Source organism: Sebastes umbrosus, chromosome 20, assembly GCF_015220745.1.
Source record: "Sebastes umbrosus isolate fSebUmb1 chromosome 20, fSebUmb1.pri, whole genome shotgun sequence".
NCBI lineage: Eukaryota > Metazoa > Chordata > Actinopteri > Perciformes > Sebastidae > Sebastes > Sebastes umbrosus.
Window position 1 is genome coordinate 5,452,181 of NC_051288.1, and position 27,218 is coordinate 5,479,398.

The following is a 27,218-nucleotide window of genomic DNA, read 5'->3' on the forward strand; positions in this document are numbered from 1 at the left end:
GGCCAGTGTGTACGATTTGGGGGATCTATTGGCAGAAATGTAATAAGTGGCCAATCAGGTACTAATGGAAAGTGGGACAATTAATGTGTCAGTTGTGGTCGAAACATCAGATTAACACAGTCCTTTGCTGCCCCATCTGCCGTCAGCTTGCCCTGCAAATCCAATTATGTTCTTATGTCCCCCAGTCTAAAAATAGTTGAAAATGAAGCAAAACGCTGAAGCAACACGTCATTAGTTGAGAGACCGTGGCAAACGATGTTACGGAGCTGATGTGTCCGCTGTGTGGAGACGATGGAGATGGTGTGACAAGCTGCCATGACGGACAGTAGCACTCGGCCGAGGGAAAGGAGGGTGGAATGGCAGCAGGGGGATGCATAGGAGGAAGAAGGATTAGGTTCAGAGTGGCGAATGTCTGAAGGAACTTAAAGAGGAATATTTTCAGATACCGGATGAAATAAGGTATGCAAAACCAAGTTATGTTTTTAGTCTGTTACTCAACAAACCACCTGTAGGCCTTTAAATGTTTGTTTGCAGACACAGGCAGTGCTGGCTGGGGCATGAAGTACAGGGTTCTTTATATGTGCTGCTGCTGCTGCAACAACACAATTTCCATCTGGGATGTAGAAAATTGACTGAAACTCAATGAGACTATGGGTGCACCTGTGCAAAGCAGCGAACCATTTACTCACACAGAGTAAGTTAGAAGCTGAGAAGTGCACAGCCAGAGTCTCTGGATAAATCAAGGGAACAAACAACACAAAGTAAACCTGGTCAATAACACTAAAAAATCATTATTTGTTAAAATAAGCTGTTATACTTTGGTATAATCACTGTATTACATACATCAATTTATTTATATTCCCACTAATTTGATTGTATGTGGTAAAAATTTATAAATAATAGGGCTGTCAAAGTTATCGCGTTAATAATGCTAATTTGTTTTAATGCCACTAAATTCTTTAACACATTAACGGAACTAGCGATTTTTAATTAACCTCTTAGCCGCCAATCTTTTAGAGCTTGTAGCGGGCTCATATGATCATCATATGAAACTAGAAAACTTAGGTATTCATTGGTACCAACCATGTCATACTAGCTTCTCGCGAAGGAGGTTAAATAACGCTCCAAATTTCGTCGAGGAAAAACTGGCATGTCCAGGGGTCCCTTGACCTCTGACCTCAAGATGTGTGAATGACAATGGGTTCTATGGGTACCCACGAGTCTTCCCTTTACAAACATGCCCACTTTATGATAATCACATGCAGGTTTGGGGCAAGTCATAGTCAAGTCAGCACACTGACGCACTGACAGCTGTTGTTGTCTGTTGGGCTGCAGTTTGCCATGTTATGATTTGAGCAGTTTTTTTATGCTAAATGCAGTACCTGTGAGGGTTTCTGGACAATATTCTTCTTTGTGTTGTGTTGTTAAATGATTTCCAATAATAAATATATACATACATTTTCATAAAGCAGCATATTTGCCCACTCCCATGTTGATAAGAGTATTAAATACTTGACAAATCTCCCTTTAAGGTACATTTTGAACAAAAGAATGATTGTTTTGCGATTAATGGCGATTAAATATTTGAATCCATTGACCGCTCATAAATAAAACCAAATAATGGTCATTTTTCACACAAGACATGTTGACATGTCACAGTAGCAAAAGCACAGGTGTAAATGATCAAATGAATGCTGGCTGAATTCCACTTAGCTGCTTCAGTTTCAGGGTCCTGGTATTGTGCACGACTTACTGGCACACTTGAATAGAACAGAGCCGTCTTTAATGTTACTACTGTAGTATCACATGTGTGTTTCCGGCTATGACGAGTCATTACGTCTGCTGTGAAAAAGTCCTCCGCTGATTATTGCCGACACTTGATCCCAGGTTGTCTTGGGTGATTCTAAAGTACAGATAACCGGATTAGCGGAGCAAAGTTAAAGCAGTACATTCAATTAAATTAAAATAAATTAAAGCAAATTAAAGAAGTAAAGTCATCTTGGCGGAAAGCAATGAACTGTTTCCCTCCTCTTTTCTTCTAATATATATAATAGAAAGAATAAGATGCTTATAATAAGACGCCTTCTGGAGGCAACATCCGGACGTTAATCTGATTGTCAGATAAAATTTATGAAAACTCAGGTTATGGAGTTACCGAGAACCATGCTAAAGCCTCTGAGTGTTATGTTAATCTGTTTGCTCTTCTTCCTGTTTTGTCACAAAAAGCGATCCTACTGTACCGGCTTGACTAAATTGGTACAAGGTGATATATTGCGTTTTTCACAAGCTTTGAAAATAAAAACTGCACTTATTAATCCGGTAAACCAAAAATGAACCAATGTTGAAGCATTCTGCATGTCTGCTAGTTTTTTTTTTAATGGTAAAGTAGATGTGGTCCGTAGAAATTGCTTTATTTTCATGGAGAAAGCATGGAAGCCATAAAGTGTTGGATTTGTTTCCAATTAGATCTAATTCCACTAAACTCTAAGCTTGTCTGTCTCGAACTCCGACCTCTGACCTCTAAACGTTCACTGCGTCGGGCGTACTTAGTAGTGGGATTCTAGCCCATGAGGACATTCAGCCTGTTTGTTAAAGGGGACCTATTGTGCTTATTTTCAGGTTCATACTTGTATTTGAGGTTTCTACTAAAACATGTTTACATCGAAAAAAACGCTTTATTTTTCTCATAACGGCTGTGCTGCAGCACCTCTTTCAGCCTCTGTCTGAAACGCTCTGTTTGAGCTCCGGCCCCGCCCCCTCAAAAAAGCCCAGTCTGCTCTAATTGGTCAGCTGGCCCACTGTTATGATTAGTCAACCGAACCAAACTCTTTGAACTCCGCTCCAGCTCCGCTCTAACTAGCTGTGTTTGAGGGCGTGCCAAACTAGCCGCTAGGCAAAATGTGTTACCTGGTGACATCACTAAGCTACAGAAGAAAAGGCAGGACTTCAAGCGAGGCGTTTCAGGCAGTTCAGGAGCAGTGTTTCTATGGGGGAGAGTAACTCCCTTTGGCGTGGACTTTGTAACTTCGCAGACCTTTGACATGAACAAAAAAATAAATAACACACTAAAGGAAAGGGGAAAAGCACAAAAGCATAATAGGTCCCCTTTAAGAAAAGACACGATTCCTCCTGTAATGTACCATGTCGTGGTATACAACAGTGTTATCAGGTATTATTGATTTAAAACACTATTTTTAATGTAGATCAATAGTGCAACTAATGTACAATACAGGAACACATACCTTTTCCCCCCACACATAATACAGCAGTACAGTCTATCGACCTGAAGCGTTGAGTGTGTGTCTCCCAGCAGGATGGGTACATTTGTGACCCTGGCGGAAGTGTTGGAGGCCCGGGGTTCAAAACTGGACGAGGATGAGGTCTGGTGTCTTTTGCTCGCCACCACTGAGGCCTTACTGGACATTTCCAAAAAAGGTAACCACTCATCAGTTCCCATTTCCTCCCAATTCCACTTGTTTCAGCGCACAGGGCTCTTTTCTCAGGCAGCATTCAAGAGCATCCAAACAGACTAAGTTTGTGCTCAACCAAATAGTTGCAAGAGAAAGAAAGAGAAACCAGTTTTGTGTTCTGCTCTCGGTTTAGGTTCAGGCAACATGTGCAACGTGCTGAGCCCAGGCTCGGTGCTGCTGTCAGCCAACGGGAGTCTGGCCTTCAAGAGCTGTGCCCGATACGAAGACGTGGCCTCCTTCACAGCGCCAGAGATCCAGCAGGGTCACGCTGCCTCCACCAGGACTGCAGTCGAAAAGGTTGGCAAACTTGTGAGGACATCTGCTATAAAATATCATGATGTAGACAAGTGGTTCTAAACCTGGGGGTCGGGACCCTCAAAAGGAGTCGCGAGATAAATCTGAGGGGACATAAAAGGAGTAATGGAATGGAAAATAATAAGAAAAATCTTTTTATTACTGGATTGTTTTATCACTTCAGGCTTCTAATGTTAATTCAAATCAAACTAGTTGACATTTATGAAACGCCAACCAGTTGGAAGGGTTCACAATATAAGGATTTACATGGAGAAATGGCTATGTTTTAAGCATATCTCCTAACCGGACGTGCCAGATGGCTTGTTTACACAGAACCATCTGAGAAGCCGTCATTGGAAACTGTTTAGAAGAGGGCAGGTACTATAAAAAAAAAACTTGGTAGGTGATTGGATGAACCATCTGTCAATCCAACTCTTGCCGGAGCCAGTCAGGAGAAGAACGAAAACATCTTTCCCATCAAGAAAAAGCCTTCAGTGCCGTTCTTTGCTCTTCTTTCAATGAAGAAATTCTCTCCAGTTCTGGTATAACTGATGCTAATGCAGCTACGCTAATCTCTTTGGGAGATTGTTGTTGTTTTGAACATACAGTCGCCTACCCTTGTCGTCGCATCATACACACATAAGCCATGCCCGCAGTTGCCAGTAGCTCTTCACAGGACGCTGATTGGTCCGTGCTCTGGTTTGCCGGACACAAACGCATTACTTGAAGCCTGACAAGGTGGATTTTTCATGTGATATATAATCCCACGATTCTTGCGTAATATAGAATCCGGCTGCTGTGCAAGGTAATATATCTCCGTGCTAAACCCTTCAATCAGACATTGTAAGGACCTGATCACACCGAGACGCGTTGCTAGAAACGCATCGCCTGCAAAACCATTGTTTTCCTATGGTAGGACGTGTCTGGCGTGCGCTATTCTCTTGCGTCACGCCTCACGATTTTTTTAGCATTTTTAAGACATGCATAAAATATAATATATATATAATATAAAATATTCTCAACTTTTCAGCGCAAGGAGTGGAGTCGCAGGTTGCAAGCACACATCCCCACTCCATAGGTGCACCGCCGGTTTTTCCCGAAGTGCATTGCCAAGGCTTTTTTGAAGTGGCCGCGCCTGTAGTGACGCGTCTCAGTGTGATCAGCCCCTTGGGAATCAGTTAACAGCATGAGCTCGGCATCAACAGTGGCACTAGTCCCAAAAACAGGACGTTACAGAAAGGGTTTTGATATAAACCGAAATAAATGTCTGAATCATTTCCTTGTCCTGCTGTCCTCAGATGGTTGCGTACTCACTGGGGATGACTCTTTATTGGTGTGTTGATTATCATCTACCTCAAAACCAGGTACTTCTTCCTTTTCTCAAACTCTTTCTAGCGTATTCATAGTAGTTGCGGTATCATCCATTTTGCTGTCACTTGTTTCCTCCCAGCCGGTCCAGCTGAGTGCAGAGCTGGAGGGTTTGCTGCTGAGCATGTGCGAGGACATAGTGGTCAGACGGACCGACCTGCTCACGGTGCTGGAGACCTGCGAGCTTCACCACAGGGCCTCGATGCTGCCTCCTCCCGAACGACTCGTCAGGCAGCTGGTAGAAGACGTCTACAGAAACTCGGTGAGTGGATTTTGGTTTGGTTTCAATTGCCTAGGTGAGGTCACGTTTGGTTTCGAGAAGTTTTAGATTTGTTTGTTTTTTGTTGAGTTTACTGATAGCACCAACTCTCTCTGCTGGTTTTCTTGACCTGAACAGTGATGTCTTTTGCAGGTTGATCATGTGTCCATGGCTGAAAACGGATCCCGGCTAACAGACCGCAGTCAAATGATCAGGGACAGATTACACAGTAAGAAACTGATCCCTTCTGTTAGATTTAAAGTCCAACTGAAATTAAATTGCATTTTTAATAGCTCTACATTTTAGGAAATAGGCTTATTCACTTTTATTGCAGAGAGTTAGATGAGGAGATTGATACTACTCTCATGTCTTTATGCTAAATATGAAGCTACTGCCAACAGGTAGTTACCGTAGCTTAGCATAAAGACAGGAAGCAGGGGGAAACAGCTAGTCTGGCTCTGTACAAAGGTAATTCAATTTGGCTCCAAAGCAGACTTAGAAAGATCTACTTTGTTTAATCTGTACACAAAGTTGTGCAGAAAAGACACTGCTCCCGGCCAGGAAACAGTCGAAGGCACATAATCCACTATAAAACCACGACATGCCATTTTTACATTTCCATTTTTTTCTACAGAAAAATGTAATATAATGTCAGTGAGTTAATGTCGGTAATTAGTGAGCTAATAGTGCTGATAGGCAGTTTTTTAATCTTTGGTCAGACCGAAGCTAGCTGTTTCCTTGTTTCTAGTCTTTGCGCTAAGCTAAGCTAACCGGCTGCTGGCTGTCGCTTCATATACCACTATTATTTCTGTATGGTGAATATGAAGCAACTATCCGCAGCCAGTTAGCTTCGCATATGACTGAAAGCAGAGGGAAACAGCTAGCCTACCACCTACTAGCACCTCTAAAGGTTGCTAAGTAACATATTTATTAGCTAGTCATGCTAATTTCTTCACCTTTGGACAGAGCCAGGATAGCCATTTCCCCCCCTTCTCCCAGTCATAGGCCACGCTAAGCTAACGGACTAATGTTTTTTAGACATTTACCATGCCAAATGTGAGAGCTGTAATATTGGCATGTAATGTAAGGTATTGCATACCAATTTGTTTTTCAGGAGGCTCTTTTAGCAACTCAACATGGGCGCTGAAGAAAAAGATTTCTAGAACATTCTCCGGAGCAGCTTATCCATGCGAGCCCACAGGGTATGAAGCATTACACACATGATAACAGACAAGACACAGTATAAACATATGGTGTTTACTTCAAAATGAACCAAATTCAAGTAAAGTTTGATTTTATCGCTTAAATGATAAAAACAATGAGTAAAAAGTAAAAAGAAGAGAGTGCTGGAAAGACAAACCCCTCCACAGGAGAAGGAAATTAAATGTGTGATGGTTTGAGCCATCGTGTCATGAGTGACGGATCTCACCTCCCATCAGACTCAGAATGGAAAACTCATTTTTTCAGCCCCTGTAGTCCGTACATGGATGGTAATCGAAACGCCAACTCGAGATCCCTCGCACAGTTCGATTCCTCGATGAGTCTGAATGACAAGAAAGTGAAGGTGGGCAAGAGTATTATATCATGTTATATAATATAATATAATGAAAACATAATATCTCATCACACATTTCATTAAAACCTTGTTTTTTTATTATTTATCCTCTGTTGCAGGACATGGGTCCTGAGTTTATTAGAATGTTAGATGAGCCGCTGGTTGTCTTGGAGCTGCCTGGATCCATCGTGGTGAGTTCTGCAAAATAGAAATTAAATTGTGAGAGTTTGACAGTAGTTTGAAGGGCATAAAGAATAAAGCATTATTCTGCAACATGCATGAATAATTTCTTACCTTATTTATTTCTGTCCTCTAAATTCTTTTCTCCCACCTCGCAGTCAAAGAAAGGGAAATCTCCAATCACTCAGAGAGAGCTGAGTGTGGTGATGCCAAACGGTCAGAGCATCCTGGTCAAGTGTGAGGTGAAATCCAGAGGAGGGGACGTCTTTGACATGATTGTGGCTCACTCCAACCTGGTGGAACATTTCTACTTTGGCCTTGCTTATATTGACGGTAAACAGGTTTAAAAGAAATAATGAGTCTTTCTGAAGGGCTCCGTTTTTGTCTAATTGTGGCACGTTTGTAGTGATTTATTTGAGCACTAGAGCATTTTGAGGTCATTTATACATGTGATGTATATGTGAAACACACCAGAAGCCCGTTGTATGGGACTTTATGGTGTCGGTAGACTACAAGTCATATATTATTAATGTCAACTTACAATTTTCTTTGTTCTTTTCTCTATTCTCTGGTCAGATAATGAGTTTTACTTTGTGGACAACGATACCAAGATTTCCAAAGTTGCTCCAGATAGCTGGAAGAAAGTGCCTACAACCACCCTTGTCCTTTTCTTCAGGGTCAAATTCTTTGTCAATGACATTTCTCTTCTTTTGTAAGTATTTCCCCTTTTCTCGTATTTTTACCAAAAAATACAAAAATAATAATTAGAAAATGTAAAGTACGGTTGAATCTTTAATAGTGTATGGTCTTCTCTGTCAGGCAAAAACAGACCCGCCACAAGTATTACCTCCAGCTCAGGAGAGACCTTTTGGAGGACAGGCTGTCCTGCCATGAGGAGACGGCTCTGTACCTGGGAGCTCTGGCCCTGCAGACGGAGTGTGGAGACTGCATGCCTGAGGTTGTGCACCACACATTTGAACAAAACATGTAAATACCTAGGTATAATTAATACAACAACAAAAATATTTATGGGTGCCACATACAGCATTTTGAAACATTGACATGTCATTGTTCAACCGGATCTCATGGGAAGGCATGTAAATATGACATTACATGGCGCGTGTCATTTGTATGTCTCTTTTCATGCCACGCAACAAAACTATGGTAACAGCTGCAGTTAGGATTGGGCAACAAAACTGCTCACTAATGTTTGAAAAAAAACATCATGACTGTGCTTAAAATAAGCACGTAAACTACGTACAAAAACAACATGACAGAAGTACAGAAAACACGTCACAAACATCATTAACATAACTTCAAAATTACTCAACACTTTGGGAAACAAACACCAGTTTCACGGTTGAAAGTCCTGTGGTGGTTGGACCCGTCCACCTCCTCTCCCGCCCACCATAAGCAGCTCTCTCACTTTTTATTCTACATCACTAGCTCTGAGCGTAGTATATTTACATGGATGTGTTTACATTGCTGTCAATACAGACTAAATGGCGTACAAATGACTTGGCAAAAGCAAGAACGGCGTTCTTATTGCACGTGATATGACTTGCAAATTACTGTGTCATTCATACGCCCTTAAGTTTGTAGTGTATAAGTTCCTCTAAATATTTTGTCTAAAGGTTTTGATCTGTCGTGTTTAGGTATATGGTAGGAACTACTACCGCCCTGACCAGTATGTCTCCAAGAGCGTGATGGAGAAACGTGCCTTGCCTCACATTCAGGGGGAGCTGCTACGACTTCACACCAACAACGCTCAGATGCTCACCGACGAATCAGAGCTCGAGTTCCTCAAGGTAGCAAAATGGTCAAATTTGATAATGGAAATTCATATCTAGCGGTACAACTACGACTACCATTAACATCATATGAAGTACAGTCACCACTCTCTATTTGTCCCTTTAGGTGTGTCAGCAATTGCCTGAATACGGCGTGTTGTTCCACCGTGTGATGCGTGAGAAAAAGCCCTTAGAAGGAGAGATCGTCATTGGGGTTTGTGCCAAAGGAGTCAACGTCTACGAGGTTAAAGATGGCGGCAGATCCACCAATCAGACTTTCTACTGGAGGGAGACGGCAACAATCTCTTCTAACGTGAGCGAAGGGATGATGATTTAATCCCTCTTATTGAAATAAAATTGCTGCCAAAATAAAAATGTGGTTGGTAATAGAAATGTCACAAGAACCGATACTTCAGTACCAAGTTGGTGGCAAAATTCCAAAAAACGTGACGGTACTCTTTTTCTACTGTACTGCAGGTATCATCGGGGCTCGAGCCTAGCAGTGTCCCGATAGAAAATGTGTTTGGAACACATCCAAGGGACGCACCCTCTTTTTTCGCTGATATTGCTACATTGCGAACAACAAATCCGTGCTGAAATTGGCAGGACGAGAGCTAGTTAATGTTAGCTGTTAGCTCCGTGCGGGAATGTGTTGCTTACTGGTTGCTAACAGCTAACGTTAGCTATCCCTCATCCTGTCAATGTCAACACAGGAGGTGCCATTATGATGCGTTCAGGCGCTATACAGTAAAAATGAAGTAAAAAAGGGTAAATTCTAACGTTACCATGATGTGTTTAAATTTAATCTTGGCGAGAAACTTGAATAAATCCAGTTGTATGAAGGAGATGTTTTCACAGCAATATAAAATTGATAATAGAGAGGGAATTATGACCTGATTAACTTACTAACAAAAACCAGTATGCAAAGGGTAATAAAGGAATGTACTGTATGTTGAAGTAAATAGGATTTATTGTTTTACTTTTGTTTTTACCGTGGTATCGTACTGGTATCGAGAATCGTGGAATTTAACTGCTATTGGTATCGACTACTAAATTTCTAGTATCGTGACATCCGTAGATGGTAGTGACGTTTGTTATTTTTCTGTGCGTGTTATTCCCTAAAAACTTTTTTCTTCATGTGCTTGCAGAGGCGTAAATTTGTAATAGAGTGCCGGGGCAGCAAGAAGAGGTACACCTTCATCACAGAGAGATCGAAGGTGGCCACATATCTGTGTAACCTCTGTTCAGCCCAACACAAGTTCAACAATGAGATGAGCTCTCGCCAGCTGAGCCACAGCCTGGTTTCAGGTCAGTCGCTGCACCATGAGTATTGCCAAAGCCAGCTTTTTGAGTTGTAGGACTCAGAAAAGACATTAGTGGAAAGACAAAACTGGTGACTTCTCTTGCGGACTGTTTCCACTCCCTAAACATACCTTCTCCATGTTTCTTTATCTCCAGAGGAGAACATTGTGCAGTACGCGGCAGTGTGTCGCGCACAGAGCAGCCTGCACAAGTCCTACTCCAGTTCAGAGATGCCACAGGATGACAGCGGTCTGACCACGCCTCAGGACGAGCCCCTGAACAAGCTGTGTGATGACGTCAACGCCAGGATCGTGGCACGCATTAAACAGCAGCGCCTCAATGAGCAGAGGTACTTAGCCATTTAGCTAGCTCATGCTAATTTCAGTTCTTCTCCTGCTTATTCCACAAAAAAAAGCAGCAGAGAACGGAATTGTGTAATCGCTCTATCACTATTATCACGTTGTTTTTCTGCGTTTTTTCTGCAGTACCTGCTCCAGCAGTCAGCGCAGCAGCACTGGTATGCATTCCCCGGCCTGCTCTCAGAGGAGCGGATCTGAAGCTCTTTCTGGCTCCCCAGCAGCCAGAGGTATGGCCTCTAAGTTTACTACTCATTGTTTCTACCGGATGGCCTACAAACAAGCAACAGGATCAAAAAAAGTCTCTGCAACTTCTTCCGTTGCCTGTAGAGCTGAGAAACAAGGGGAACTGGGTGTACTTTGGGTTAAAAATTCAGACAAGAGTTGCGAACTGTTGAACTTTTTGTGGGCCATCAATAATTCAGTGCTGACAGTAGTTGTGTGATGATGCACTTTCAAAATGCCACTGCTTTACCTCATTAATGATGGATGAATGATGCATCTTTTTATCGATTCTTATTTTAGGAAGAAGTTACATTTTAAATATGTTTACGTGTTATTGTACTTTGTGTCTTACAGATACCCCAACAAAACTAGGGTCATCGCCAGAGAGAGAAGTCATATGTGTTTCTTTAAAGAAAGACCCAAAGCTTGGCCTGGGTAAGCTGATCACACTTATAAACAATACACAGCATCAACAGAGAAGATTGATTTCCAAGAGGAATTGTTAAGATTTTGATGCACTAGTCTACCACTACGGCCAGTGATTAGTTTAGTGATTCTATTTTGAACAGGGGGGGATGGACCCATTTTGTTTCTAAAGAGCGACGAACACCGCGTATGGAGGAAGTCGGGGTGGATGGGTGGGTCAAAAAATACCAGACTTTCTCCCGGGAGACCGGTGTTCGTACCCCGTGTGAAACCAGTAGTCAATGTTGATTTATTTGTTACGGAACTTCTGTACTTAAGTTACGCCACTTCCAGAGTTATTATAACCCAAACCACAAACTTTTCTTAAACATAACTAAGTAGTTTTGTTGTTTAAACCTCACCAAGTCGATCTTTTCCTAAGCGTAAGTAGTTTTGTTGCCGTCATGTAACTTCTGTACTTAAGTTACGTCACTTCTGGAGTTATTTTAACCCAAACTACGATCTTTTCCTAAACCTAACAAAGTCGTTTTGATGGCTAAACCTAACCGAGTTTCCTGTGAAGACGGAGGTTTATTTTGAAAAGACCGAAGCGGAAATTGACACGTGCGTCACATGTTGCTGGACATTCGTAGGAAAATACACGAAAAATTAGGAAAAACTTTTCGTAAGCTATCATACGAACCGTTGTATGAGGACACATTGATACACGGCAGGCTACTGATATTTCAGAGCCACGGTCGGGGCTAAAGAACTTGCACAAACCTCAGTCAGATAAAAGATCAATGAGTCAGGCAGACTAAACTAACATATTCAACTAAACAACCCCTCTGCCCCTGCACTCACTCTGCTATAGGGGATGGAGAGGGGGGATGGCAGGTTAACAAGGGGAAGGCATTTTGGTCATTTTGCCAACAAGGGGGAATGGCATCCCCCCCTCATATCGCCTGCTGACTACAACCTGCTTAGGATGCCTTGTAATAACTGCTGTTACTAATGTCATCCCTTTACTTTTATGTTCAGTACGTTTCTAGTGCACATTCACATTCTTTTCCTTGATTTTCACAGCACTCGCAGCAAAATACACGAACAAAGCTGATAGGAATAAATGTTTTAGATCATGTAAGCACTCTGGCAGTAGTTATGTAAAGTGATGAATAAGTCATAATCTTACAGAATCTCTACAGAACAAAGTCCTTTCTTAGCACAACTGTGGTTTGTGTTCATACAGGTGTCGTGATAGTGGGAGAGGACACCGTGGGCCATTATGACTTGGGCGTCTTTGTTGCTTCCATTGTGCCTGGCGGACCCGCTGATAAGGACGGACGCATCCGACCAGGTAGAGAATCATGTGGACATTTTTTTACTTCCTTAACAACGCTGTGTTCAATGTATTGCTGAAGTTCCACCTTTGACTGTTTGCAGAAGTTTGCTTTCCCATTTAGAAATCAAACTTTGCCCTTATCAGTTCTTCAGTCAACCGTGTTTTCCCTAATGGTAGATACCTCATTTTGGTGCAGACAGAATCGATATATTTGCTTCATTTGAGTCTATGTGGAGGTAGAAGGAAGTTACCGCTTTTATTGTTGTAGTCTGAGTAAGGTAACGTCATATCCGTTCCGTATCCTACAACCAAAACAAACAGCAGCCAGCCGCATTACATGTCCCTTATAAATTAGAAATAAAATACCACTAATTTGTGAGGGAAATGTCTTCATTCTTAGATTTTTGGGTTGCTGGAAAAAATTTAATAAATAATTCGTGACAATGACTGATATATTTGACTTCAGGACATCTCTGACTATATACCTGCTGAAAATCAAACTTTCTTACTGTATTAATTTAGATATTTTCCAAAGTTAAAGTCCCTAGAAGTGTATGATTCAACTTTTTCCCGTGGTCTAGTGTTATAAAAGTTAATAAAAATCCTAATAAATCCTAAATCGAATCGCAATACATATCGAATCGGCACCCAAGTATCGCGATAGTATTGAATCAGAAGATAGGTGAATTGTCCCAGCCCTAATGTTTTCCCCTAAAAGATGCCACTAATTCTCATATTTTAATTCTCAATACTCATTTTAGTGCAGACTCCTTAAATATGTCCAATTATCTGGTTGATAGGTGTTTTTCTTTTAAATTCATCCGGTATCTTTTAAGTAAATGGATGCAGAGAATGTGTAGTAAAGTGCAAAAGAGGACAGAGAGGGTATGGGAGGTGTCTGTGGGATTCGGTCAAAGGCCTTTGGGGGTCACACGTGGGTTCAGAGGTGCTGGGGAGGTCTTGAAACTCCACTGTTACCGGACACCAGCACCATTTCACTGTGACCTTTGCCTGCAGGTGGTCGTCTGATCTCTCTGAACCACATCAGCCTGGAGGGCGTCACCTTCAGCGAGGCAGCGGAGGTCATGCAGAGCAGCCCCGAGGAGGTGCAGCTCATTATCTCACAGCCAAAAGGTGCTCTGTGTGTGTGTGTGTGTGTGTGTGTGTGTGTGTGTGTGTGTGTGTGTGTGGTTACTGTATGTGTGTAATGATACTGGGTCGGTGACCCTTGCCCTCCTTTGTTTACATGTAATGTTAGCAATTTATCCTATTCTACTGATGCACCTGTTCTGAATTACTAACATGTAAAACTGAGTTTTCCTTTCCCTTCTTTGTGCTGTATAGTGCCTTTTCTGTGGTTTTATTTAATAATATGTCAAACATTTAGCTTATTTTTATATCATCATCCCACTTGTTTGTCTTTGTGCAAAATGTCAGTTTTTGCTGACTCATCTTGCTCTCAAGGGTGTAAACAACTTCCATCCTCCACCTCTCATAATACAGTATAAAGCTTCAGACCCTTCTGATGTTAAACACATTATATTCCAAGTGTTAGGAAGGTGTTCTCTCCATCCATCATTTCTTTACATTTTAAACGCTAAAACAGCATACATCACAGTGATTTCGCTTATATCACAGCCGATATAGTGAAGCTATATGGACAACAATAAATTCAGATAAATTCTAAATACACTTATTTGCAATCTTGCCCAGAGTTAGATGAGAAGATTGACACCATTCTTGTGTCTGTGTGTTAAGTATGAAGTTACGGCCAGCAGCCGTTAACTTAGATTAGTTTAGCATAAAGCCTAGGCCAGGCTAGCTGTTTCCTGTCAGGTCATGTTTCCCGTCTGACAGGCAGCCTGGCTCTGTCCAAAGGTAACAAAATATATCTAGTAGCACCTCCAAATGTTGGTAATTAACATGTTATATGTTGTTGTTGTTTTTTTATCCGCACAAAAAAGTCTTGGTGCTAAGCAAAGCTAAGCTAAGCTAACTGGCTACTGGTCTCTAGCTTCTTACGGGGCCAGTATACTCCGTCAGTAGTGCTAGACTGTATATAAGAAGTGGACGTGATCACCATGACGTCACCTATTGGTTTGTGGACTACCATTTTGAATCCTCGAGTTTGGCATTTTGGTCATGGCAATCTTGGTTTTTGGCCATCACCATCTTGGTTTTTTGCAACCAGAAGCGACATGAGAGGGTGGAGCTAAGTACAACCGAACACTAAATAAGACATTTTTAGGTGACCAAAATGTTACATTTAACTTTCATGAACTGAAAAAACACTGTGAAAGGGTTAAAGTTGTAAGACGAAAACACGGAAAACACTCAGACCGGACAACAACATGGTAGTGACCTGTCAATCACAAGGTAGCCACGCCCTAAAGCATTCCCTGCTTTATGGTCTGTTTGACTCTAAATAGGACCATAATTTACTAAATGAACATCATGCTGTATTGAAGAAGACTGGAAAGTGATCGAGACCGTAAACTCATGTTTACAATGTTTACTGAGGTAATAAATCAAGTAAGAAGTAGGCTCATTTTCCAATAGACTTCTATACAATCAGACTTCTTTTTGGAACCAGAGGAGTCGCCCCCTGCTGGCTATTAGAAAGAATGCAAGTTTAAGGCACTACCGCATTGGCTTCACTTTTCAGACCCGGAGGTTGCCCACTGGGAAACACTGTCCCCCTACGCCTTTTCAACGCCTTATTAGGATTAATGGGGTTCTGAGAGTGAATAAGCCGAAAATGTTGAACTATTCGTTTAACACCTTCAGACAAAAAAAATTAGAAAAATAGTTGGCTACTCTTACCGTGTCTGAACATCTTAAAAAATGTTCTACTTTAGTATTTTAAGGTATAACATTAACTGATTTTGTTGTTTTTATCCACAGTGGGCCTCAGTCCCAACAGTGTGCGCTCTCCTGTGTTGAGGAATTACGAGTCCCAGACCACGTTGATGGCGGACGGCCGATCGGGAGACGACAGCTTGGATGAGCTTGTTTCGGTCATGATGACACCGAAGACCGGCAACAGGCTTCACGTCCCCCGAGAAGTACGAATCCTTGGTGCACAGGTAGAATCATGGTGATGGCTTAGGTGTCTTTAGTGGCAGTACCTTTATTTAGAACCATTTAGGCCCATATAGGCGGCCAGAATTAATGTCAGCAAAACAAACAATGTACTGTACCTCCTAAATAAGTCTTTTTCTTTATCTAGTTATGGTGATTTTGTTCTTGTGACTGTAAATATCTTGCCAATAATCTGTATGGATGCATGGATCAGTGGGTGGGTGTGTATGCAGTCAGACATACAGAGAGACTGAACTGGTGTTGTTTCTGTCTATGTTGGTTTCAGGACTGCTGCTCTCTGTCTCCCCCTCTGAACTGCATGAGGCCAGAGGAGATCCCTGTGGAGCTCAGAAAGATATCAGGAAGTCTGGGAATCAGCATCTCTGTGAGTTTATGAAATATTATGTCAAAGATGTAGTTGTGAACTTACTCCGGGTTGAAATGTTATATCACTGATGTTGACAATATGTAAATGTATGCCAAAAAGAAGGCAGAAGACGGTGGAGAAAAAGGGCAACTTTTAGTTTTCTGTAAAAACCATAGAAATAGAATAGGAGTAGAACGGACATTCCCATTCAAATCAACGCTACAGGATGGTCAGAGCGGCGGCCATTTTTATGTGTACCGTTGCCATTGCGACTGTTGTAGCGGGCTAACTTCTGTATAAACTGAACCGACTTACAGCAAGTCGTAGAGTCACTGAAGTGAGGTTTTGTTGAGGAGTAGTAACGTTCCGATGCATAGAGAGACAGAGTAAATGAGTAAGATTTAACAACATAATGCTTCATCCACACACTCTTGTCACAGTGTAGGAAAGCACGTTGCTATCCCCGGATGAGTGACAATTTTGCTCGGCTCATTTTCTGTAACCAGTGTAGCATGAAAGTATGGTGGAATGAGCTAGCTAACTGGCTAGCTCATTCCACCCTGACACACCAAGCATACGTTCGGCCATCAGACAGTTTGGGGCTGTCGGTGAGCGTCCGTTGGGCTAGTTTTTTCGGTTTGTCTCGCACCATCGGCTCTAGTCTGCCTGTGTCAGAGTGGCACCCGTCGGTGAGAAAAATCCCTCTGATTGGCGGTTCAGCTTAAACAAATCAGTGCACGAGAAGAGAAACGTGAGGAAAGCAAACCAACTTGTAAAGTCAAGAGGAAAAACACAGAAGGCTCTTCTCATTTTTCATCTTCACCTCATCTGATAATTCCAATACACAGATATTTTCACAACGACATGGCCATCTGGAATCCTCGGTTTCTCTTTTTGAATGAAAAATACAGACTACCGCAACCTGCTGGTGTGGAGAGTTATTTCCTCTCACGCAGGTGCAGAACTTACAGTACGTGGTAGTCAGCCATCAGCTGTCATCTTTGCGGTGTGTTCGAATGCCACTTTTTGGCCGAGGCAAAGGTGATGTGAGGCGACGCAACTGGTAACCTTTAGTCACCGCTAATTCTTTGATGTCTGGTTGGTGTGTCTGGGCCCTAACAGTCCCTCTGCCTCACTCCCCGCCGCATCAAAGAAGGAAAAGCTACCTAGCAAACTAGCCAGCCATTCATTTCAAAGCTGCGTCCACTCTCTTTCCAGTGAGGCAAACTCCGACCACACTTTACGGCCCCTCCTGACATGTCTTCTGTTGTCACCACAACAACTAACAACTATCACCATTTTTTGTACTTGTCAAATGACCACGGAAAACAGTTCTCAATGCCCGTTCTACTCCTATTCTATTTCTATGGTAAAAACATTAGGAGTCAGGCAGGGTACTTAATACAGCAACTCATCTGCAGCAGTGGGTCACAAAGTCTGCTCTGCTCAATCTGATTAACATCTGACAAGATTACAGACGGAAAGAGAGAGGTTGGTGTCACCATGTCACCTCACTCGCACTGATCATCGCTACTATACTATACTGTTTTCCCTCCTACATCAGTATATCACAGATATGTTCTGAATCAAAGTTTCATCATTAATCACTCAGGGTGGCGTCAACACTAACTTTCCTAATGGAGGAATCTACATAAGAAGTCTTGTTCAAGGAGGGGCTGCTGAGAGAGACAGACGTCTACAGTCAGGTACTACAGCTAAACATCAAATCTGACAATGCCTTATGCACTTGTGGAGAACAATCTTTTCAAACTGGTTTAATGATGGTATGTTAGTGGGACAACCCTGAGCATACTGGGCACAGGATTACTGGACTGCAGGTTTAGGTCCGTCCATCTAAAATTATATGTGTTGTTTGTATAAAGCCTCAGTTATTCTTCCATTGAACCAAGGAAAACAATGGCAACTACGGTATCAATAATGAGTAACATATCAAACAGGAAGAAAAACAATGAAAGGTACAAATTATGCTGTTATCTTAATTGCTTCCTTGTTTTGTTTTTTTACCTAAATAAAATAAGAGCATACCGCAAATAATTAAATGCAACACTTTAGATTTATTTTTGAGCATCTTCCCCAGAGCCATAACAGCTCCCAGAGTGGACAAACAACACTCTGTTTAACACCGTGTCACTAAAATTCAACACTCATTAAGATTGGGGAAATTTGGTGTGTACATTTTGGCATTTAGCTGATGCTTTTTTCAAGAGAGAAAAAGGGATATTACAAGCCAGAAATAGATAACAACACAAACTGTCTCAAACTTTCTCTGTTACAGGTGACAGACTGATGGAGGTGGATGGGATTAGCTTCCACGGCTTCACCTACCAGCAGGCTGTGGAGCGTCTGAGTAACACTGGGGAGGTAAAGGACGACATGTAACTGATGTTGTGTTATGTCAGTGTGAGAAGACCATTAGAGACCAATGATTACCTATATACGCTGATGATGATGATCATTATCTACAAGATCGATTGGCATGAAAGTTTGTACACATATTTATGTTTATGTTTTGCCCTAATTTCGCTCCGGATAGGATCGAAGCAGCCCAAGTGAGCCCGATGCAGAATGTATCGGTGTATTGCACACGGCGGCTGCGTAGGTTTGTTTCAGACTCGTGTGATCCAAACATTTGCAATAAATCCAGAGCTTTGAAAAGTCCAAAAGTCAACAGTTATTTAAAAAAGGTTGATGTAATCATTTTCGAAATCCACAACATGTTTTTTATCTAACAAAAATGCTGCTTCAATCCATATTTGTTGGTGTTTAGCCTTTCAAAAACAACATTTTCACTGCGGTTAAAACATTTTTGCTCTACTATTCGCTCTCACCTCAGCTTCAGCACTGAAACTGTACCGGGCTGCACTGTGATTCGTTTATTTCTCTAGCGGGACTTTTTTCTTGTTTTCTTTTGGGCTGAAAGTTGCGCTCCCCGTCATCCGGACCTGTTAAAGGCCGGCAAACCTCCAAAACGGCATCAGCTGCATTCCGTTAATTTATCTCCAGCAGGAGGAGACGATAAAGAAGAGAGTGAGTGAGAGAGACAGTCAGTGTGTTGTGCTAATTCTGCCCGTGGGATTTCGTGTAATCCACTGCGTTGACGTATTACCTGCAGCTTCCACTATAGTCATACGTCATATTGCCATTTTAGCAACAACCTTCTTTTTTTTTTTTTTTTTTTAACTTTGAGCACAAAATTAAGTTATTCGTCAAAAAAAATTGGCAAACAGTGTGGCTTATCAACTTAGCTAGGAAATGACTCAAATAAATATGAATTGACATAGAAGTGCCAAAATACACTGGAGGGGGGCTTTAAGGGTCATGGTATTGGTCCTAATTGGTTCTAATTTCCATTCTTCCCAATAACACCCTTCTCTTGTCCTCTCCTTCCTAAAACTGTCCTCTCTTGCTTGTCTTCCTCCCGATCACGTTCTTGTCTTTCCCTCTCCTCTTTACTAGGTGGTAACCTTGGTTGTGGAGAGGGTGTTGATGAACATACCCAGGGTTTCCACATTCAGCAGCGGATCCAATCAGAGCATCAGTCCAACTACCAGCCCGCTAAGGTTCAACAGCTGCTCGTCCATCAGTACAACTCCAAATGCGATCTCCAGGGACTACAGCTTTGTCAATGACGGTAGGGGACCTGTGTGTAGGTTTGGACTTTTAATTTAAGTGCACAAAATACAAGTGCCTCAAACTAAGAAAGTCCAGGATGTCTTTCTGGGAACAGCTCAGAAATATTTGCAGAGAGCATTTGTGCTCTTGCAGACTTCCCATAATGAATACAATTTTACCAATAGATCGATCAGCAGAGACAGTTCGTTATGTCACAAAACCTCACACTACCGAGGAAGAACCTGCGTGAGAGAGCCTGTCGACTCTAAGCTGTTTTGTGGTTTAATTGCCGACCAGGCTAGTCTGGCTGCTTCAAGGTGAACCTTCACACACTTCCTTCTCTTCATCCTGGTCTTCCTTACTGACCCTGACCTTCCCCTTCTTATCCCTCTGGCCTCCCTTATCCTGCGGCCTGTCCTTCTATATCTGTCATTCTCCTCTTTCCTCCCACACAGGCAGGCAGATCACATGATTTAACAGAATACAGAGTCAATTTATCATCTTGGCAACCAGTAACACAAGACACGAGGCCAAAATCGCCAATGTCTGTTGACACCTAAACCTAAATCACCTTGTCTCTCCTACCCATTTCTGTACAGGCCTGTGTTGTTGCTCATTTTATGTTACTTTATGTATGCATCTTTTTCTGAAAAATCTGATCTGAATTTTTATTTATCAAATTGGTGTTATAATTGATTTTACTGTTACCTTTCATCATGTCTACAGAGGGCTGAAGAAGACATGCAAGTAATGATTTCTTTATCTTGACTGTGATTTTTTTTTTTTTTTAATTTGTCTTGATATAACAAGCCTTGATTTGCTGTGATGACAAAACAATTATTCTGTGATGAAGACAATCTGTTCTCACCATATTTTGAGATGACCAATTTTTGTCTGACTGAACTTTTTAAAACCGTCTCTTTCGTGATGACCTTCCCCTTCTGATGAAATGAGGCCAACTGCTGCAAAAAATACAGTTTGCTCAAAGGAATAGTTGGATATTTTGGGAAATGCATTCATTCGTTTTCCTGTTAAGAGTTACATGAAAATTGTGGAGGATGGAACCAAAATAAAACATGAATAAACAAATAAATAAATAACATTAAATGTACCAAAGACAATATAAAAAAATAAATGTAGGCATTAATTAATTAATCAAATGTGAGTTCGGAGAATCGCGGTCTTGTGAAGCTTCTCAACTCCTCGAAAACGTTGGAGCAAATTTTGAATTTAAAATTAAAATAAATTCAAAATGAAATAAATAAATAAATAAAAGTGAAAATTAAATAGAAGAGTAGATGAGACAAACTATGTAGAAAGAAAGGGCTGACAGCAGCAGCAGAAACACAGCTGACACGCAGCTGAAATGCAGCTGAAATGCAGCTGGTGTGAACGCCCGACGTGTGTAGCACGCAGCCGCCACGCCACGCAGCCGCCACACCACGCAGCCGCCACGCGCTCTTGACGTTCCCTGTGTGTATGTGGGCTTATATCTCTCTGGTAAATATGCAGCTACAACCAGCAGCCGGTTAGCTTAGCATAGCAAAGATACTGGAAACAGGGAAACAGCTAGCCTGGCAAGGTTACAAAATCTGCTTACCAACACTAAACCAAATGGTAAAACCGACAACTGTTCATGAATGTTAATTATAATCTTTTTGGTCACATAAAAACGTCTTATTCAGCGTTCAGTTTTATTTAGCTCCACCCTCTCGTGTCACTCCTGGTCGCAAAATAAACAAGATGGTGAAGGACAAAATGACGAACTCAAGGCTTCAAAACGGAAGTCCACAAACCAATGGGTGATGTCACGGTGACTACGTCCCCTTCTCATACGCAGTCTATAATGAGAAAATTAGCCTACTTCTCACTTGATTTATTACCACAGTAAACATTGTAAACATGAGTTTATGGTCTCAATCTCTAGTTTCAAGTCTTCTTCAATACAGCATGATGTTCATTTAGTAAATGATGGTCCCATTTAGAGTCAAATAGACCATAAAGCAGGGGATGCTTCTAGCTCCAAAAACCAAGATGGCGACGGCCAACATATCAAACTCAAGGCTTAAAAATGGCAGTCCACAAACCAATGGGCGACATCATGGTGACTATGTCTACTTCTTTAATACAGTCTCTGGTTTTACTGGTTGGCTGATTTTCTTTCCCTTTGGACAGAGCCAGGCTAGCTGTTTCCCCCTGTTTCCAGTCTTTATGCTGACCAGCTGCTGGCTATTCTCAGCAAGAAAGTGAATAAGCATATTTCCCAAAATGTCAAACTAGGGCTTTTAAAGTACTGAAAGTCACTAAATGTATAAAAAGAAAAAAAGGGCACTAATAGAAAATGTATCGGTCATGTTTAGTGTCCTGTCTGCAAGCTAGTTCAGGCAGAAAACTTGAATGTTTTTGATTATTTTTTATGTTTCAGTTTAAATCGCAACAAAACTAATTAAAACAAACTGAATCTAATCAGCTTTATCTTTTCTTCTTCCCTCCCTCCTCTCCTCCCATCCACTTCTTTCTAATTCCCTTTGTCACTTTGACGTCTACATCGTGTTTTCGCCTCCTCATTATCCCGTTACTGTCCTCCCCCCCATTCTCCCACCTCCAAACCCTCAGACAACACCCAGGAAGTGACTCTGACTAAGAATGCCAACGGCCTGGGCTTCAGCTTCCTCATGTGTGAGCTGGATCCGCCCACTCGGGACTTTGGCAGCCTGGTCCGGATAAAGCAGCTTTACCCCGGCCAGCCGGCCCAGCAGAGCGGCAGGATCCGGGAGGGAGACGTGCTGTTGGCCGTCAACGGCCAGTCACTCAAGGAGCTGTCCTATCCAGTATGTGCACATTTCATCTCTAATACGGCAAATATGCTGCAGTTATATGAGTATATGTAATTATTGCAGGATAGATCAGTACTGCACTGGTTCTCTATAGTATGGCAGGCCTTTAACCTAAACTGGTTCAACATTCTGACCATTTTGCACATATATGCATGGAAATATATCATTTCTACTTTTATTTGAGCTATTGTGGGTTGTTGTTCTCTCATGATGGTCCAAATGTTGTTTTGAGGAGAATCAGATTATTGAGGAAATACTGATACATATATTTTTTTGGTAATTACTTTGTATGAAAATGGTGCATTTTAAAAATGTTAAAGGTCCCATATTGTTAAAAGTGAGATATTCATGTCTTTTATATTATAAAGCAGGTTTAAGTGACTTGATAAATACTGTTAAACTATCAAAACGCTCAATATACAGAGAAATACACACAGCCCGTATTCAATAATTGTGCGTTTGAAACAAGCTGATTTCTGTCCATTTGTGATGTCACAAATAGAAAATATTTAGACCATTACACGGTTTTAAACATAAACATTCTAAATGTGTCCCAGTATGTAAATAACACCAGCTGACAGGAAGTAAACATAGACCCAAACTGTTGCCTAGCAACGCAATTCAGTTGCAATTCCATTGCAATTCCATTGAAATGCACTAAACGGAGCGTTTCAGACAGAGGGTAAATACAGGTATATTCAGGCTGAAAGTATGAGGAAAATAAAGTTTTTTTTTAACATTACAGCTTGTAAACATGTTCTAGTGGAAACACAAAATACAAATATGAACCTGAAAATGAGCATGATATGGGACCTTTAAGATATGCTACAAAACATATGGAATGTGACAAAGAACATTTACTCAAGTACTGTTCTTAAGTACAAATCAGAGGTACTTTTACTTGAGTATTTCCATTTTATGTAACTTTACACTTCTACTCCACTATATCTCAGAGGAAAATATTGTACTTTTTACTCCTAAAATCCTAAAGTCCTGTTGTTTTTACATAAAAAAACAAAAATCAAACAAACTGGGAGCTGTGGTTGCCAGAATAATTCTAGAAAAATACAGTAAAAATGTAAGCAACTTTACAAAACAACCTTTACATTTTACAGTTTAAAACTGTTGTAATTTAACCGGTAAATCCGCCAGCTCTTATCTGCTGAATTAGTATGACCACGCTGCTGTTAAACTACTTCTTTCAGAATAAGATATATGCAGTTGTCCTTTATTGTACATTGAATCTCATTCAGTTGCACTAAAAAAATACTATACAAACAACATTGTTTAACTGTTACTTTTCAGATTACAATTTTCCTGTATCTCCAAATTTGGTGATTTTGAATGTGAATTTTTCCGATGAACTTTAGGAAAAAGTGTTCCTTAATGTCTGGAAAAAATTCACCTACTTCTTAAGCTAAATAAATTATTTAAAAAGCCTTTTGGATGAGCCGGAAAATGCATCGTCACAAAGCTGCTTTTATGACTTTTTAAAGATACGTGGTTCTAACAGGACAGCGAAGCTACAGACACATGGTGATTTTATAAAATATGATGCATTGCTGTAGATTACTAGATTAACTACCCAACAGTATATAAAGGAGTTAAACATTTTACTGCACAATGTACTTTCTGATTATTATTTTTTTCACTTTCACTTTAGCAAGGTTTTGAATGCAGGACTTTTATTTCTAGTGGAGTATTTTCACAGTGTGGTATTGCTGTTAAAAGTTCTCTCTTCTGTCTGTAGAGGGTGCTAAAGCTCTTCAAGACTGCACCACCTGAGGTTCGACTGACTCTCAGTCGGCCTGCACCAGGTACACACACGCACACACGCACACACACACTCTAACATGCGCATGTACCAGCAAGGCAAAAGTGAGCATGCTATATACCCCCGACTACGTTGTCATGAGGGTATGATAACTAGCACCCACCTAATTTCCTCACTTATCTGTCTGTTTTCTGTAGGGATCCTTCCTTCCATTGATCAGTTTACTGGCACATGAGTGATGTCACAGTGTCACACAGCAGCGGCACTCAGGGATGTTCAGAAGCAACACCTCGCTTCCTGACCAATGAGGAAGTGGTGATGGAGACCGAAGAAATACTGAGCGGTAGAGGTGTTTCGATCAGCGCGTTAAGCCGATCCAATCGATGGGACTCCGACACTGCTGAGAGGTCAGTGATGTTCCACAGTTGTGACACGACGTGATGTGATTTGACACAACATGTTGATGACCAGACAGTGGGTGGTTTTATTTATTGAGGGGTTGTCATAGCAGATTGTATTTTCACCTCTAGTGATTGACACAAAGACTCTTAGTACACTAGTCCAGAGGGATAAACTGATGTTTCCAATCACCTCAAACACTGCAGCCGGGCACTGATATCACATAAACAGATCAACGTAGCACACACACTGTAAGAACTTACACAACATGCTGTGATATGACATGATGTAACTCAGTGTGACATGAAACAAGTTTGGTCTTTGTCTGTTTTCAAGGCATACTGAAGAAACAGTGACGGAGCAGGAGAGCGGAGAGGTTGGAGGCTGAATGTAGATGGATTTGTGGAAGCAACAGTTCAATAAAAATGTGAGTAACTGGATAATAAGGGAGCATAATGTCACACATGTTTGTTTCTGGTTGTGTTTGACTATAGTTGATTTCACAGAGAATTTATGATTCATATAGAAAATGAAGCTCTGCTCTCATCTAAACCTAAATCTAACTGTTTTTTCTAAATTAAATGTAAAATATATCCAAACATAAGCATTTTTGATTTTTATCTTATACCTATATGCAACATTTCAGGTTAAAGAAGCTATACTTATACCTGTAGATCAATCCATAATTTCATGTAAACCACTGCTCTAGAAGCAACCTTCAACTTGTATTACCAGTTCATCTCTTAACCACAAGGTGGCAGCATAGTGCTACAGGTGACAACCTTTGCCTTCTATGTATTGCACACAGTAATCATGAGTGCTTATAACTTTGAATTCATTGTAAACTAATAGATTATATATATGGTAAATTTTAAATAATATAACAAACTTTATCCACAATTTTACTGGATTTTTATGTGAATTTAAAGAATAGATTAAGACTCTCAAACTTATAAACACAAAAAAGTAATAAAACAGACTTTTCTTATTATAATGATTTTATATTATTTAAGTTTATTTATCCCAATTATGTTTTATTATTATTATTATTATTATTATTATTATTATTATTATTATTATTATTATAATTACTGCTATTATTAAAGCAGCAGTGGGTAGAATTGGAGCAAATATGAAATATATATTAAAAAATATATTTTTATAAAACGGTCACTATATCCTGACAGTAGTGCATGAGACAGGAAATCTGAAAAAAATCATGTGTCTGTGTGTCCTCCGGTGCTCCTAATGGCATCTGCAAATTTTCACATACCGGAGGAAAACAACCACCGGTCTGATCAAACGGTCAAACTAGGCAGCGCTGATCAAATATGAATCAATATTCTGTTACTGTAATGCCTATTTCTTGCCTCAAATGTTTTCAGAAACATCTTGTAGTGTACTGTTTAGCTGTAAAATGAGAAAGTTTGTGACCCGGCAGCCATGTTGAGATCAAGTTGAGGAAATACCAAGCACCGCCCACCAGCCAGAACAAACTTTCTCATTTTACAGCTAAACAGTACACTACAACATGTTTTTGAGAACATTTGAGGCGAGAAATAGACATTACAGTAACAGAATGTTGATTCATATTTGATCAGCGCTGCCTAGTTTGACCGGAGTTCGCGAGTGATTGACAGCTGCCTCCGTTAAATGAACAGCCAATAGGAACGCTCTCTCTCTGAAATGACCTGTGATTGGTCAAAGTCTCCTGTCACAGGCTAGATTTTTTAAAGCCTGAAAAGGAGGTGGCATGAGGAGTCTTACTGAAACTGAGCTAATAGTGTGATATTTTTTTTCTCCTCCACAGGAAATCTAAAAGAGGCATTTTATTGACACTGAAAAAGAAGACGACGGAAATCAACTTTAAAAGAATTATTGGTACAAATGTTGTTGAGGACACAAAAAGTCCACACATATGGAGAATATGTTGAAATTGTGAATGCCATTTCTCTGTCATTAAAAATAATTTAAACGTTTCTGTGTGTTGGCTACTTCTTCTGCTTTTGAGGTAATTTAAGCTCACACATTATTATGTGTTCAGAAATAGAATGAATACAAACCCTCATTTCTCTCACAAAAACAAATGCCATTAAACTGAGTCTGACCTGAATATAGATGATACACCAACAAACTTTACATTTAGAGAACATTTAGTATCTGGACGAACCGGGCAGCACGCACACACGCACACGCACGCACGCACGCACGTACGCACGCACGCACGCACGCACACACACACACACACACACACACCTCCCTGGGTGAGGAGCCAGTAATGGCCCCTCGTAAATAAGGATTCCTGTATTTCAGTGAAACCCAGTAGTGCATCTGGATCCCATCAGAGCTCGTGTTCCCTTTGCAAATGATCCCAAATGTTTCTAATTATGCCAGTGGAGTCGGCACGAGGCTGTGTGAAACACTTGTGTGTGTGTTTTGGTGTGCGTGTAATCGCCCTGACGGACACGCACACCCATACACTGGCCTCTGTTTATTCATGAACGGGGTAACGGAGACGGACAGCGCGGTCTTGACCTCTGCGGCCTCCGCTTAGGTCACCGCACGTGGTGATGACTGATGA

The 27,218-nt window shown here is 41.0% G+C and overlaps 1 protein-coding gene across 4 annotated transcripts; it reads left to right on the forward strand.

The window, feature by feature from the left end:
- frmpd2 (FERM and PDZ domain containing 2) lies at positions 1–26,616 on the forward strand. 4 transcript variants are annotated; one of them, XM_037753882.1, is made up of 30 exons: positions 1–459; positions 3,314–3,435; positions 3,604–3,767; positions 5,063–5,128; positions 5,215–5,394; positions 5,545–5,620; positions 6,506–6,593; positions 6,859–6,955; positions 7,066–7,137; positions 7,285–7,459; positions 7,703–7,838; positions 7,946–8,084; positions 8,782–8,934; positions 9,044–9,229; positions 10,065–10,224; positions 10,375–10,567; positions 10,704–10,804; positions 11,154–11,234; positions 12,454–12,561; positions 13,564–13,680; positions 15,451–15,611; positions 15,914–16,012; positions 17,607–17,700; positions 18,291–18,376; positions 19,472–19,646; positions 22,244–22,458; positions 24,215–24,281; positions 24,436–24,645; positions 24,974–25,064; positions 26,448–26,616. In XM_037753882.1, exons 2-28 carry the CDS (start codon positions 3,315–3,317, stop codon positions 24,471–24,473), a joined length of 3,348 nt encoding a protein of 1,115 aa, XP_037609810.1. In that variant the 5' UTR covers positions 1–459; position 3,314; the 3' UTR covers positions 24,474–24,645; positions 24,974–25,064; positions 26,448–26,616. The 4 variants fall into 4 exon arrangements, with proteins under 4 accessions (XP_037609810.1, XP_037609809.1, XP_037609808.1 ...); XM_037753881.1 differs by having other exon boundaries at positions 2–459; positions 3,311–3,435; positions 15,451–15,632; XM_037753880.1 differs by having other exon boundaries at positions 2–459; positions 15,451–15,632.
- The last annotated feature ends 602 nt before the right edge of the window (positions 26,617–27,218 follow it).